Source organism: Gopherus flavomarginatus, chromosome 1 (assembly GCF_025201925.1).
Source record: "Gopherus flavomarginatus isolate rGopFla2 chromosome 1, rGopFla2.mat.asm, whole genome shotgun sequence".
NCBI classification, from domain to species: Eukaryota; Metazoa; Chordata; order Testudines; family Testudinidae; genus Gopherus; species Gopherus flavomarginatus.
Window position 1 is genome coordinate 288,363,773 of NC_066617.1, and position 15,851 is coordinate 288,379,623.

The following is a 15,851-nucleotide window of genomic DNA, read 5'->3' on the forward strand; positions in this document are numbered from 1 at the left end:
CTGGTGCAGTTCTATATAACGCAAATGGTTTTCAGAATATTTTTTTTTAAATCGTATTTATAATCCCCTGAAAAAAAGGGTTGATGTAAATATTAGCATAATTCAAATACAGATTCTAAAATGGCACATATTTAGCATATGCAACAATTCTGAGATTTCAATGAGATAAGATAATTCTGAAGCGGGTAATAGAACCCATCATTGTTTACCAGCAGGAAAATTCACAGCAATTTCTAAACTAGATAGAACTGAACCATACCTCTGGTGGACTGAGGAATATTTCATCAAACAGACTCCTAGACTCCCTAAACTGGCCGTGCTAAGCATGTAAAACAAACATAAGACAGAAGAACTAAAGAACAGTATTAAGAAAGTCATTTATTACAGACAAACAAATCATTTAATTATTTTAAATATTCTGTTTTCACTTAAATGACTTTTTAAATGTCACTTAGTTTAGAATTTAAATGTATAATGAAAACTACGGAAGTGCGATTAGAATCTTTCAAAAGGAATTAACAAGGGGAAACTTAGGGCTCGAGAGGGTGGAATAGCACATATACTGATATTATATAAAACAGATAACACACAAAAACGCTACATGAAAAAACAGTAAGGTTGAAAAGTCAAGCACTCAAAAGTTAAGAAATACCATAATTAAGGTTGCAAGTGCATCATCATCATCATCCTTAACATGCTAAAACAGGGGTCGGCAGCCTCTGGCACATGGCTTGCCAGGGTAAGCACACTGGGGCGCCAGGCTGGTTTGTTTACCTGCTGCGCCTGCAGGTTCAGCTGATCGCGGCTTCCACTGGCCGCAGTTCGCCACTCCAGGCCAGTGGGAGCTGCGACTGGCCAAAACTGCGGACGCGGCAGCTAAACAAACTGGCCCGGCCAGCCAAGGTGCTTACTCGGGCGAGCCGCATGTCAGAGGTTGCCGACTCTTGCGCTAAAAGATCAAAAATATTGGTTTCAATTTGTCCATTTTTTTCTTTGCCAACAAAAAAAAGCAACATACCTCTCTGATTTAAGTTACCTCTTTGTTACCATCAGAAGACATTGATAATATCACAGCACTCTCTCAGGAACTGTAATTGTTAACTCAATGAATCTCCTTCCTACCCTCCCTCCAGATATGTACTAGCTATAGAGTCAAAATCTAACAGAGAATGTGGCTTTTTAAAGTGTTTAGCAAACAGCTATATTCAGCATCCAAAAGACCTCATTTGATAACAATGATTATAAAAAAAAGGTTGAAGTGTGGGCCTAAATGCTTTTTAAAACACTACTTTAGAGTACTGTACATTATTAAAATCAACTTCGTTTACAGATTCCCCCAAAAGATTTTTAGAGGTATTTCACTTACTCTTTGGGCAGTTTCTGCTGCAGCAGCTGCCATTGCTGCAGCTTTGGCTTTCTCTGCTTCATCATAAGTAGGAAGAGAGGTAGCTACGCTATATGGAGGTGGTACAGGATAAAATTCATTATGTGCTTCTGTTAAAAACAAAATGAGATTAATGCTTTGTATCCCAGAAAAATATCAACAAGAACCATAGACTACAGCAATCTTGAAGAATGCACACTAAAGTAACAGCAAGGCTGGTGACATTTAAACTGCAGAGTCATTAATTTCAGTCTCTTTGTTCTACAGCAACTTGACCTGTAAGTGTTTACAGACATTGTGAGAAGTTTTTTGAGTTTTTATTTATTTATTTATTTAATGAACAGGAAAGAGTGAATCACAAATTTAAAGATGCCTAGTGCTGCAGCTCAAAAGTAATTAGTTTACAGTTTGACCTCGATACTGCAAAAGGGCGAAGAGTTTTGGAACTAAGATTACATTCTGCTGAAAAGCAAATGCAAGTGTTCCAGTCATATGCAAATTATTGTATCTGATGGTGGAAGAAGGGTGCAAAGAAACATCCTGAAAGAAGAGTTTCAGCTTCTTAGTGTTGAAAAAGAAAAAGAAAACGAAAAAAAAAAAAATTAACTGAGGCCTATCCTGGTCATGTTACATCTTATCAACTGCGGAGTCCTGCTGCAAACTGCAGCTGGTCTACCAAGGCAGGACAATTGCTTATTCTTGGAATGGCTCAATTTTGCTAAGTTAGTATGTAAAGTATTGCTTTTAAAAAAGTAATATGAACACATTTTGTTTTATGACATTTTGCTTATATACCAAAGTGTACAAAATATTAATACATTACAAAATTAAGCAATATTAATAAGTGTCTAGTAGTTGGCTCCCCTTTATACCCCGGCATCAGCATATAACAGGATTCTGCAGCTGATTAAATGATGCCAGCAAAGGTGCCTCTCTTGCAAATACTTCATGTGTGGTGTTACAAAGTTCCTCCTCTTACCTTGGTGGGTCCTGCGCTTATTGGCAGATCTGCTTGCCTCATAGATTCACCCCGAGGGTTGGGAAAACAGCCCAGAAACCTTTCCCTCTGGTAGAGGCCACAGTCCAGGTCAATTCCTCCTGTGTTTGATCAGGAGTTGGGTGGAACTCGGGCCCGCCCTCTACTCTGGGTTCCAGCCAGGGCCCTGTGGACTGCAGCTGTCTAGAGTGCCTCCTGGTACAGCTGTGCGACAACTACAACTCCCTGGGCTACTTTCCCATGGCATCCTCCCAACACCTTCTCTGTCTTCACCACCAGACCTTCCTCCTGATGTCTGATTACGCATGTACTTCTCAGTCCTCCAGCAGTAGGCCTACTCACTCTCAGCTTCTTTCTCGCCTCTTGCTGCCAGTTCCTCGCATGCACTTCCTCTCCTCTGGCTCCCTAGCTCCTTTTGGCCTGACTGGAGCAAGCCCTTTTATAGCATCAGAGAGGCCTTAGAGTCAGGTGCTTAACAGCCTCACCTGACTTAGGTTAACTGGAATCAGGTGTTCTCATTAGCCTGGAGCAGCCACTGCTCTGGTCACTCAGGGAACAGAAAACTGCTTATCCAATGGCCAGTATATCTTCCTTCTACTGCTCTGCTGTTCCCAACTGGCCTGGGTCTATCACAGTGGACATTTATTCATGGTATTCACATGGGAAGCCTATGCATTGTGGCCCTGATACTGCAAACCTGGTGACTATTCTGAATAAGAGCCAAAGAATGACTGTGGAGTTAAAGTACACAGAACTTAAAAAAAAACAAAAAAAACAAACTAAAGGATATCTTGAGCTAATAATACGTTACTTGCAGAGTCTGGTAATTTGGGCAATTAGCAAAACTCCAAAAATTGCCTGGGTTTTGGTTTAAAACACCGAAAAAGAGAAACATCTGTGGGTCACCTTTAATCAGGTAATAGTAATCATGAAGAAAAAAAAAATAGATGACATCATATGCCCCCAAATCAGTAGCTGCCTCATGATATCTGTACCTCTCAAGCAGTAATACTACCCAGAGCTGTTATATAATGAAGGAAAGATACCTGAGGTTGCAGCTGCTTCTACAGCAATACTACAATAAGGTGGAGGAGAAACATCTGCTTCAGATAAAGCTGCTGGTTGAAAATTTTGTGCAGTCTCTGTAGAAGTGGATGGCTCCTCAATAGTTGACTCTGCAGGATCATCTTCATTGTGAAGCTTAAAAAACCAAGACAAACATTTCAAAAAACACATTCAGGGAATTCTTTATATACAATTCAAATGTTGACATTAACCCCTTCAGATGTTACCAAAGAATAGAAATTTAGCACTACTTTTAGGTTATTGGAATAATTTAAAACTTCTGCTAATAAATTCAGGGACTAAGCATACCCAACAGTTAAAATTTAATAGACACTAGAGACTTATCAAAGTACTTCTAACAGCAACCTTTCTTAAGCAGTCACTTCAGAAGTACCTCCAGGTGTCCAGTACAATTCCATTCTATTTTAAAACCTCCTCTGCTATCAAACTGATTCTGATGCTTAAAATGGGTTTCACTGAAACGCAAAGTGTTTTTTAAAAAAAGTATTGAAGATCCTAAACCATTAATGAATACATGGTATGTATGTGTAGATGAACAAAATGAATCCATTTAAAAACACAACAGATGAACATTTCTTACCCTTTCACTGTATTAATCCAAAGGCAGGTAATACACCCTATTCTGTTTATAGAATTATCTGAGATTTGTACCTATGCATATTCTGTTTTATGGTCTTCTCAATTCAAAATTCTGAGACAGTCTATATTCTTATTAAAACCTCTGCCTCTGCCAAGAATCTCTTTCCCACATACACCGCTACCTCAATATAACGCCACCCGATAGAACACGAATTTGGATATAATGCGGTAAAGCAGTGCTCTGGGGGGGAATGGGGGGAGGGGGCAGGGCTGTGCACTCCCGTGGATCAAAGCAAGTTCAATATAACACAGTTTCACCTATAATACATTAAGATTTTTTGGCTCCCAAGAACTGCACTATATCGAGGTAGAGGTGTACTTTTATAATAATCAGTTACAATATAGCAGGATTTATTTTTTTAAACTTTGTGTTTTAGAGATATTTTACAGTCAAGCATAAAAGTAAACATGAACTATAGGAGAAGAATTTGGGTAGGCAAGCATACTGATTTAAAAGAAAAACAAAACAAAACCTTATTTGGCTATGATGCTGCACTGACACCCTAAAGTACATAAAATCCTTATGGTTATTTGAGCCAAAACAAATATCCTTCAGAAAATGAAAATCCAGTCTAACAAGTTCAACAGAAAGGAGCACAAGCCATGGCAGGTAGAAAGTACTGGTATTAGGAAGGCTAAAAGATTTGAAGATCAAAAAGCTAAGAAGATAAAACATATGAAATTAAGCATATGAAGACTAGTGGTTTCTTTGGATTAACAGAATTAAGGAACATAAAGACATTACAGAAAAGATAAGTTATTTCTTTACATCAACCTTCATTATAAGAGATATTGGTGAGATACTGATCTCAGTCTTACTTTGAATAAAAAGATGAAGTGCTATTGGAGATTGCTAAGTCAAAAGAGGAGGTTGTTGAATAAATTTGGTAAGGGATAACAATGTCCCCAAACAGATGGCAAACATTTGGAGGAACTTTAAAGATCACCTAAAATGCCAGAGAGGACTGAAAAGTTGTAAATATTGTCCCAGAGCCTCTCTTTTTTAAAAAGGTACTAGGAGATACTGTGGGAATTACAGACCAATAAACTTAGTTCCATTGCAGATACATGGTTTGAAAAGACAGTTACCAAGTAATTATAAAACACTTTGAGAATAAGGATAAGACAGCATAGTTTCTGTAAAGGAAACAGTTTCTCTTAATATATTAGAAATCTTAAATGTTTCACAAAATGCACTGTATTTTATCTATTATTTGGACTTTCAAAAAAAGTCTTGGTCAAGAATCCCTCAAGTTGTTATTCAAGGAACTAAGTATGCATCAGAGGAGAGGTAAAAATACCATCAGGAATCAGGAAGTGGGTAAAACAGAAAATCTGTAGGAATAAATGATGAACTTTCATTATGACAAAGGGTTAATACTGGGGTACGACAAGGATATATTCTAGGACCTGTAGTATCCTATTACTGATCCAGACAAGTGGATGAATGAACATTAACGTGAAAAATATACAGATGACAAAACTTTTTTGTTTACTGAAGACTAGAGACAACTCTGCGGAACTTCAGAATGACCTAACAATTTAGGTATATGGGTAGCGAACAAAGACACAATTTGAACATGACTATCAAGGCAAAGTGGAACAAAAAACAGATTGCACTAATGCAAACTACTAGGTTCTGAATTAACTATAAAGCTCTTCAGAAGAAACATTTGGGGTTTTATTGGAGACAGCTCAAGTGTTGGAATGAGGAACACAGTATGTTTTATAGAAGCTGATGGTACACCTTCATTTGGAATATTATCTGCAGTTCTGGCTACCCTATCTCAAAAAAAGAAGAAAAAAACAGAAGAGGTCCAAAAGAAAGGTGACAAAGGAAGAGACAAGGAAAAACTCCCATATGAAGAGACTGAAAAGACTGCAGCTGTTTAGTGTAACGAGGAGGCATAACAGAGGTATACAAAATCATTCTTTGATCACTCAACACTGTTACCTTCTCTTGTATTACAAAAGCAAGAGGTCATTCTATGAAACTGAAAACCACGTAAATAAGCAATGACTATGGAACTCATTGCCACAAGATATGATGGAGGCCAGAGCTTAGTATGATCAAAAAGATCAGCCAATTATGCTAGACAGAAAAATCACAAGGAATATAACCACCCCCACCCCCATGTTCCAAGACATGAACCAATCATTAACTGATGACTATTAGGAAGAAGTCTAAGTCTACAGGTTTTTCCATGATCCTTCACCACAGGATTTCTTGGGCCTTCTCTGAAGCACCTGATGCTATCATTGGCAGAGACAGTATTCTCCTGGACTAAATGATCAGGTATCGTATACCAATTCCTCTCTTTCAGCTACATCACCACATTGATAAGCTGATATTTAATAGTAACATTTTCAAAAAAATACATCAGGATACTGCTTTAAAACATTCCATTAAGAGAAAACAGATTCTTTATTTTTGCCGTTGTAACAAGTGAATTGCTGCCAAGCAGTTATGAAGACTGTGTGCTAACCATTGTGTGTCAAGGAGTCTCCTATGACTAATTGAACAACTTGAGGAACAAACTCTCAGTTACCAGATTTTTTTTTCATGCATTTTAAATACAGGTTTTGAACAGCAATATATTCTCCTCTTTTCATGTCTATAATTTTCTGTTAGTTAAAGGCAGCAGATAATAGAATATCTTTGTTTTCCTAACCTTAATTCAGTTTGCCATCTCTAGCACAAATCAATTTGCTTGACAGCAGTTAACTGACATTCTATGGCAGGTCACATACTTATCAAGATATCTTGCTGACTGTACTAAGCTTTACTGTTAAACAGAGTATGCCTCTATCAGCAGGTTTAGATTCCCCTTGAATTGTTCATGCATGACTATATGATGCCTGATTTCCTATTCCCCTTTCAAAGCTGCCACACGCTGCCGGCTCAGGAGGCATCAAGGTCACATTGCATGAACTAATTCTTTAGATTTCTAAACGGATCTTGAGTTAGGTATACAGTCCAAATCATCCATTTCTATCACACACAATTTTTACATACAAATATTTTTTTCTGAATAACTGTAAGAATTTGTACCTCAGACAACTTTAAATTATCAGCCATACTTAATTCCAGGACAGGCGGTTTTCAGTAGCAGAATCTGCAATTCGTTCAGTTCTTTTTGACCTTTTAGAATGAAAGGCACTATATAAAATGCATGATCAGACTATTACCTGTGATTTTCACACTTCACTTCTGATTACCATAGGGTGACCAGACATCCCCATCAACTCAGGACTGTCTCGATCTTTATGCGTTTGTCCTATGTCCCATCTCCATGTGTCCTGGATATTTTCTTCCTCTCATCCGGTCACCCTAGATTACCATAACCATGTGTCTTTAAAAAAAAGACAACACTGCATCGCCTTCTATAGTTTATTCCCTAACTGAAATACTCTATTTGTGACACATCATTTCCATAGCAACCAGATGTGATGTCAAATGATGTATGACTTCAAATAGAACATTAAACTCACAATATGGCATCTGCTTACTCCTGCAAAAGTCTTTGGAGTGGGGTGGGGGGGTGTGAAGGAAGAAGAAGAAATGGCTGCAGGTGGCCTGCTCCCCCCACCCCATTATATTTCTAAATCTAAATTTTTAGACCAAAAATCTATATCGTATACTCTGTCTATACCTTTCATTTTACCTTCAGAAGGTTGTGTGTGTTTTGCATAAATCTCATTACTTGCGTAAGTTGAGTCTGCCTCTCCTCTGTTGTAATGCTGACTGACTGCTGAAAGAACAACAACGAAGTTGAATAAGGATCTCATTCACACATGTCGAATTCTCAGCTTGTTGAGAGAGTGATGACATTTTGCTGATCTCTTTAAGCACAGTTACCCCATAACAGCCAAAGATGCCAAGTAACTATACAGGAGAATTGGACATATCCTGTAACACATTCGGCCCAGTTTATCCCTGTTACTTCACAAGCGCTGACAGTTAATACAGAGATGAATTTCGTTATCGACATTTATTGGTTTCCAGTCTCTTAACATATTTTTGCTATCTTCATAACTAATCATGCAGCCATACAGGATGTGGTTGTCACTTGTCAACCCTTTCCTCAAACTATCTGTTTCTATGTGATTTCAAACATTTTGCTGTTGTCATAATGTAATATTGTATTTTACCACCTTTGCTCATCTCATGGAGTAGTGGCTTAAAACTGGACTGGCCAACTCTTGGAGCATTTGGGCCACAATGAGCTACTAAATACAAACAATCAAAAATATGATACGGATAATGAGAATATCTTGTTACGCTCGATAAATTTTATCTTAAGGGATAAATACTATGCCATATAACAGTACCAACGACCTTTACATAGGAAATGCTTTATAAGAAATAATTCTCTTTCATGACAGTCACCACAAAACAGTCTTTCCTAGAGTCTTTTGGGACTCTTCGGTCTAGCAGACAAAGGTTTAATAAGATCTAATGGCTGGAAGTTGAAACTACATAAATTGAGACTAGAAATAAGGTGTACATTTTTAACAGTGAGAATAGTTAATCACAAATCATTTACTGATCCTCCATCACTGGCAACTTTTAAGTAAAGAATGGATTTGTTTTCAAGAGACATTTTAGTTCAAATAGGAAGTAATTCAGGGAGTTCTATGGCCTGTGTTATACAAGAGGTTAGAGCAGATAATCATAATTATCCCTTCTGATCTTGAAATCTATGAAGCTCCACAGCAACAGCTGCCAACATCAACCAGACCAGCAACTACAGCATTGGGTTCACCTGTCCTGCCTTCTTCCTTGTGGACTCCCACGAGACCTTGACTGGGACCTAGATTCCTAATTGCCATCAAGCACTGCCTCCTTTTACTATGGTATCACCCAGCACAGGACAAACCTTCAGCTTCATGGTTTCAAGCACTATGGGTAACATCTAAACAAAAACTGGGATGGACTTCCCAGCCTGGGCGGGCAGACAGATGCACTCAAGCCAGTGTGCTAAAAATAGCAGCGTGGTCACAGCAGCAGCAGCTAACTACATACCCAAGACATTAGGGGAGTTTGTACCCTGATGGCTCGCTTGCGCTGCCACTTGTACTGCTATGGCCACAACGCTGTTTTCAGCATACCGGCTGGAGCACAGCTAGCATATCTGTCTACCCATGATGGGAAAAACCCTTCCAGCTGCAGTGTAGACTATCCCTAAGTGATGGGAGTTAGGAAGAAATCTCCACTCTCAATAGTTTATTTCCTAACTGTCCAATGCGCTTCCTTCTAAAACATCTAGCACTGTCTGTTCGAGACCCCCAGTCTGTTCTACTATGGCAAATTCTCTTTGGTAACAGAACAACTATGAGAATATAGAACAATCCAGTATTCAGGGATGTTAGTCCTGGACCTTTCCAAACCATTAATACTCTACTAATACACTAATCAAAGATCTTCTATAGCTAAAGCATTTCAACAAGTAAACCAAAGCACATCGGGTCCTGCCAAGCTGGCGCATTCACTGCTTTGTGCATATGTATCATGCAACAAAGCAATTACTAAATAAAAAGTTTCAAAGCATATTAAGACGTGTAAAATTGATATATAATCTTTTGGTTCTGGGAGCGGAACTACCACCTTCAAATGGTTGATGTAAGTTTTCCCCTGATCCGCTCCCCCATTATTCTACAAGTATTTGCCATTACATATATCTGGATTTGATATGCCTGTGCTGACAGTTTGGTTTTTTTGTTTTTAGATACTGCTCTGACAGAGGGTATCAGTAGTAGCCAGTACCATTATACCACCATAGGTGCAATGTCTACACAAGCAAGGAAACAGGACAGAAAGCCAGGGCTGGTATTCTACAGCTGTGTAGAAATACCAAATGTGTCAGCTAAGTAAGTATTAGGTGCCATGGAAACTTATCTGTAGAGACTTCAAAGGGTATTTGGCTGAATATAGTTGAAAGTGTGTTGTAACAAAAGATTTCTGCTGAAATTAGACTTCCATTAAGTAAATTTCACACCAACAGGTGTGATACGCTGTCCTAAAAATCCACGCGGTGTATTAGCACTTAGGGAGAGAGACCATGAAAATAAATTTCAGACATACTCAAATAAGGAGACTCATAGACTCATAGGTCAGAAGGGACCAATCTGATCATCTAGTCTGACCTCCTGCACAAGGCAGGCCACAGAACCCCACCCATCCAATTTTATACAACCCCTATCCCAGGACCGAGTTATTGAAATCCTCAAAAATGGTTTGAAGACCTCAAGCTGCAGAGACACCACCAGCAAGCGACCCGTGCCCCACGCTGCAGGGGAAGGCGAAAAACCTCCAGGGCACCTGCCAATCCGCCCTGGAGGAAAATTCCTTCCCGACCCCAAATATGGCGATCAGCTAAACCTTGAGCATGTGGGCAAGAGTCACCAGCCAGCACCCAAGAAGGAATTCTCCGCAGCAACTCAGTACCCATCGCATGCAACATCTCCCCGCAGACCATTGAGCAGACCTGTCTGGTGGTAATTCAAGATCAATTGCCCAAATTAACGATCCTATCATAACATCCCCTCCATATACTTATCAAGCTTTGTCTTAAAGCCAGGAAAGTCTTTTGCCCCTACTACTTCCCTCGGAAGGCTATTCCAGAACTTCACTCCCCTAATGGTCAGAAACCTTCGTCTAATTTCAAGTCTAAACTTCCTAATATCCAGTTTATACCCATTCGTCCTCGTGGCTACATTAGTACTAAACTTAAATAATTCCTCTCCCTCCCTAACGTTAACCCCCTTGATATATTTATATAGGGCGAGCATATCCCCCCTCAGCCTTCTTTTGGCCAGGCTAAACAAGCCAAGCTCTTTGAGTCTCCTTTCATAAGGCAGTTTTTCCATTCCTCGGATCCTCCTCGTAGCCCCGTCTCTGAACCTGTTCCAGTTGGAATTCATCCTTCTTGAACATGGGACACCAGAACTGCACACAGTATTCCAGATGGGGGTCTCACCAACGCCGTATACAACGGTACTAACACCTCCTTATCCTTGCAGGAAATACCCCGCCTGATGCATCCCAAAATCGCATTTGCTTTTTTAACAGCCGTATCACATTGGCGACTCATAGTCATCCTGCTATCAACCAGTACCCCAAGGTCCTTCTCTTCCTCCGTCGCTTCCAACTGATGCGCCCCCAACGTATATCCAAAATTCTTATTATTAATTCCTAAATGCATGACCTTGCACTTTTCACTATTGTATTTCATCCTATTTCTATTACTCCAGTTTACAAGGTGGTTCAGATCTTCTTGAATAGTATCCCTGTCCTTCTCCGTGTTAGCAATACCCCCCAGCTTCGTGTCATCCGCGAACTTTATTAGCACATTCCCGCTCTTTGTGCCAAGGTCAGTAATAAAAAGGTTAAATAAGATCGGTCCCAAAACCGATCCTTGAGGGACTCCACTGGTGACCTCCTAACGTCTGTGTGTCTAATTAAATTTTTATCTGGCTTTATTCATCAATAAAAAGGGGAGGGGAGAGAAAGTCAATATTTAGACGTAAACATCATGTATACATTCTTTTCTTAAGGTTACTGACCCCTCCTCATAAATACTTTTGCATATCAACATTCAAAATTGATTTTTAGAAAACAAATATTTCTAGTCTGAATGACATGGGCAAATATATTTAGTTACCATTATTTTTTCCTCTTTTCTAACTGTTCATTTTCTTCTCCTTCACTTTACTCAGAATGTCTCTTCTCTTGCCATTATAGTTAGTCAATGTTAACTACGGATTGACCAAAATTCCAATTTTCAAGTATCAAACATATCAATATGTTGCTGGATATCTAGCAAGGAATTATATAAAATTGTCAAACCAATAACTATTATTTATTGCAAATTCATTCCTGAGACCATATAATCAATAAATCTGTCAGAGTCAAATAGTAAGACACTATTTTTAATCATTTATATTAAAAAACGCTGTTTGTGCTGAAACGTCTCATATTTTAATCTGTCTGAAGAAATATTTCTGGAAAATTTGTGCAGTTATGCTGCAATTAAAAAAGTCTCAAGTTAAAACAAGCTTGCTTTAAAAAAAATAAAAAGGCATTTTATGTTTTCTAGTTAACACAAAATTCATCACCTACTTGGAACTCAATGAGGGCATATGCCTTTGACAGGCAGAAAATCTGGATAAAATTAAGACAAATAATTATAAATACCAACTCATTTTAGATGCAGGAGTTCCACATTAAGAAAATAATTATGTTTGCTAATAAGCATCTCTATGGTGCTGGGGTTCAAAGTTTCTCTTAGGCTACTACAAGTAAGCTTTTGTAAAATCAAGTATCTTGGGAGGGGGGCACAAGACTTTTGTAAAATCCGGGGGATATGGTAGCTTAAGACTGGGGAACACACACATACCGTGGACTAAAGACCATTTAGAAAGAACTGGAGTCCGCAAGAGACAGGGTTTATCTGTACGGGCTTCATTGGTAGCAAACTTTATAGTTAAAATACTGAGTTCCAGGGTCTATTTCAGAAGACTTATTTTTCCCTCATCCAGATTAATTTGCGCTGAAGTTTTCAGTGTCTCATCTCAGACAAAAAAATGAAATATTTATGAAGTTTCAGCAAAATTCCCAGAGATGGTGGGAAAAAAAATACACAGGAGACTTTTTTCCACGTCATCTACATGACCTTTTGCTTAAGACAATGAGGGATGATCTCAAATATGAAATTTGATTTATTTCATATTCCTCACATAGGATGGAGAAAGAATCCAAGTTCGATTAAGGTTGGTTCATTATTTTAAAATTTCACACACACTTTAAAATGTGTAAGTCTGTACATGTGCATTACAGCCTTTTCCATGCCTTTGGAGCAGGAACCTGAAATTGAGTCCTCCACTTCCCAAATGACAGCCTTAAGCAGTGGGCTACTTTGGAGTGGCTCAAATGCTCAAAAAATTTCATCAGAATGGAAACAAATGAAAAAACTTCAAAGTTTTTCACAACAACAGAATGTGTGTGTTTCCAGCTAGCCCAATTTAGAACCTATTCAGGATTTCCCATAGTTTGTATGTATTATCAGGATCTGAAAATTTACCTGACTCTCCTAGTGAGCCCAAAAACGGTGCCTACTGGCCAGAATGAAAAATATCTAAGCAGTCAAGACCCTTGCAATTTAAAGGAAAAAAATTGTGCACAATTTCTTCAGGGGTTTTCAAACTGGGCATTGAGACCCCTCAGAGGGTTGTGAGGTTATTATATAAGGGGGTTGCGAGCTGTCAGCCTACACCCCAAATCCCGCTTTGCTTCCAGCATTTATAATGGTCTTAGATATATTAAGAAGTGTTTTTAATTTATTAGGGGGTTTGCACTCAGAGGCTTGCTATGTGAAAGGGGTCACCAGTAAAAAAATTTGATAACCACTGCTGCATACTGTATTTAATACGAACTGTCAATCTTTTTATTTAGTAACTTAAAAGTATAACTTACTACATTTCTCATTTTTGTTATCCCTTCTCTTCCACCTGTCCCGTCACATGCGTTCACACTCATCTACTCAAACATATGTATTGAATGTTTTACCACACTCCAAACAACCTGAAGACTAAACCTGCTAGTCTGTGAGAAATACAAAATATTGGGATCTTTAGTCTCCAGCATCAGTCCCCACATAAGAAGCCAACTCCCCTCCCCTCTGAAGTTCCTTCTAAGTTGCACAGCCATGCAGCAAGCCATCAAGTGCCATGCAGATGCACCTCTCCCCCAGCCCCGGGCTGCTGTGTGAGAGAGGGTAGGGGAAGTCCTCTCTTCCCGCCGCAGCCCCTGGGGCAGCCTGCACCCCAAACTCCTCATCTTTGGCCCTACCCCAGAGCCTGCACCCTCACCCCGAAGCCTGCACCCCCAGCCAGAGCCCTCCTCTCCCCATACTCCAACCGCCAGCACTAGCCCTGAGCCCCCTCCCACACACCCAAACTGCTGCTGCTGCCCAGCACCTGTCCAGCTCAGGCAGCCCCCCTGAGGTAGCACCGGCTGCTGCAGAAGTCATGGAAAGTCACAGAATCTGTGACTTCCATGACAGACACACAGCCTTAGACATTTGTAAACAATTCCGCCTTATGCTCTTCAGTGGATCATCTTTGCTGCCTGAAGGTTGGGTTCCCTGAGCAGAACTTCCTGCTACTCCCAACTCCAGCTTACAGCTACCATTTGTGCTCATATATAATGGTGGTTCGCAACCTATTTACCATTGCAGGCTGCATATACAGCTCTCTCTGGGTTACATGGGCGGCATCCACACAATATATATATACTACCTGTATGCCAAGGAGGTGATGTGAGCCGCAGCTGTGTGCTGATTGAGCTTCAAGTGGCCCGCGGGCTGCAGGTTGAGAACCAGTGATATATAAGAACACCTCATACATGCATGCACACAGCTCAACTTTTTGCTAATCTTTGCATGCCCAAACTAACGCAGAGGAGGAACTGTTTTTATAAAATGGTCTGTAGATGTTTCTGTATATACCAGGGGTCGGCAACCTTTCAGAAGTGGTGTGCCAAGTCTTCACTTATTCACTCCAATTTAAGGTTTCACGTGCCGGTAATACATTTTAAGAAGGTCTCTCTCTCTCTCTCTAAGTCTAAACTATTGTTGTATGTAAAGTAAACAAGTTATTAAAAATGTTCAAGAAGCTTCATTTAAAATTTAATTAAAATGCAGATCTTATCAGTTTAGTGCAGTGGTTCTTAACCTGAGGCACACGCACCCCGAGGCAGGGCCAGTGAAAGGATATTTTGCCACCTAAGCGAAACTTCCACCTTGCACATCAGTTCATTGAGGGGCAAATCCCCAACGAGCCTTTATAAACCCCCAGGGGCCAGCCGTGCCCAGGGGCTGCTCCCCAGACCAGGTTCCCCCCTCCCCCTGAACTCCCCTGGAGAGTGCACAGCCCCCCTGTGGGCCCTCCCAACCCCACCCAGGTGGCCCCTGCCCCGAGACCACTCATGGGCTTTGTCAGGCTTAGGCCACTGCAGCAGCTCGGCAGGGAGGAGCCAACTTCCCGAGGCACCAGAGAGCCAGACCATCCCACTTGCGGCAGCAGCGAGCCCCAGCCACGGAGGAGCCAGCATGGTGCAGTGGGGCAGCAGACCTGCAAAGGTGGTGGTGGCACTGCTAGCAGGGAGCAGCTGCGCCCCTCCTGCCCAGACTGCGCCCCCCACGGGGAAGCCTGTAGGCTGCAGTGGATGTATGTGGGTGCCAACCCCCTTGCACCCCCTGGCTCCCCCCTTGCCTAGGGTTACCACCTTTCAACAATCAAAAAAGAGGGGAGAGCCCTGCCCTAGCCCCCATCCACTCACTCCCACTTCCCAATCTGTTTGCCCTGGTCAGAACCCCCCCTCCTTGTTCCCTCACTGTTCCCTCCTGTAACCCCTGCCTCTAACTGTCCTACTGAACCCCACCCTACCTTGGTTGCCGGCCCCTGGTATACACAGTAAGAAAGTGGACATTAGATGTAAACTACCTAAGGTATAAAAATGTACTTGGATTTTTAAATTGTGTGTGTGTGTGTGTGTGTGTGTGTGTGTGTGTGTGTGTGTGTATATATATATATATATATATCTTTTTTTTTTCACTTAAGATTTATATGTTATAAATTTGCATGTGAATTAAGTTCTATTTAACATGCTAACTCAGAAATAAAAACTACTTATAGAAAAGATACCTTCCTGAAGCTGCCTTGTGTATGCTTGCTGATGTACAC

At 40.4% G+C, this 15,851-nt stretch overlaps 1 protein-coding gene across 4 annotated transcripts in view; it reads right to left on the reverse strand.

Annotated features, from left to right (window-relative positions):
* NDFIP2 (Nedd4 family interacting protein 2) overlaps positions 1 to 15,851 on the reverse strand; it is an 83,470-nt gene that overhangs the window by 46,844 nt on the left and 20,775 nt on the right. For 3 of the 4 annotated variants that reach the window (XM_050951466.1, XM_050951446.1, XM_050951455.1), the window contains 3 exons: positions 3,428 to 3,581; positions 1,367 to 1,494; positions 260 to 319 (listed from right to left, as the gene is read on the reverse strand). In XM_050951466.1, coding sequence (XP_050807423.1) covers positions 260 to 319; positions 1,367 to 1,494; positions 3,428 to 3,581 — 342 coding nt within the window. The remainder of the gene's footprint in view (positions 1 to 259; positions 320 to 1,366; positions 1,495 to 3,427; positions 3,582 to 15,851) is intronic. The other variant, XM_050951476.1, reaches the window with a different exon arrangement.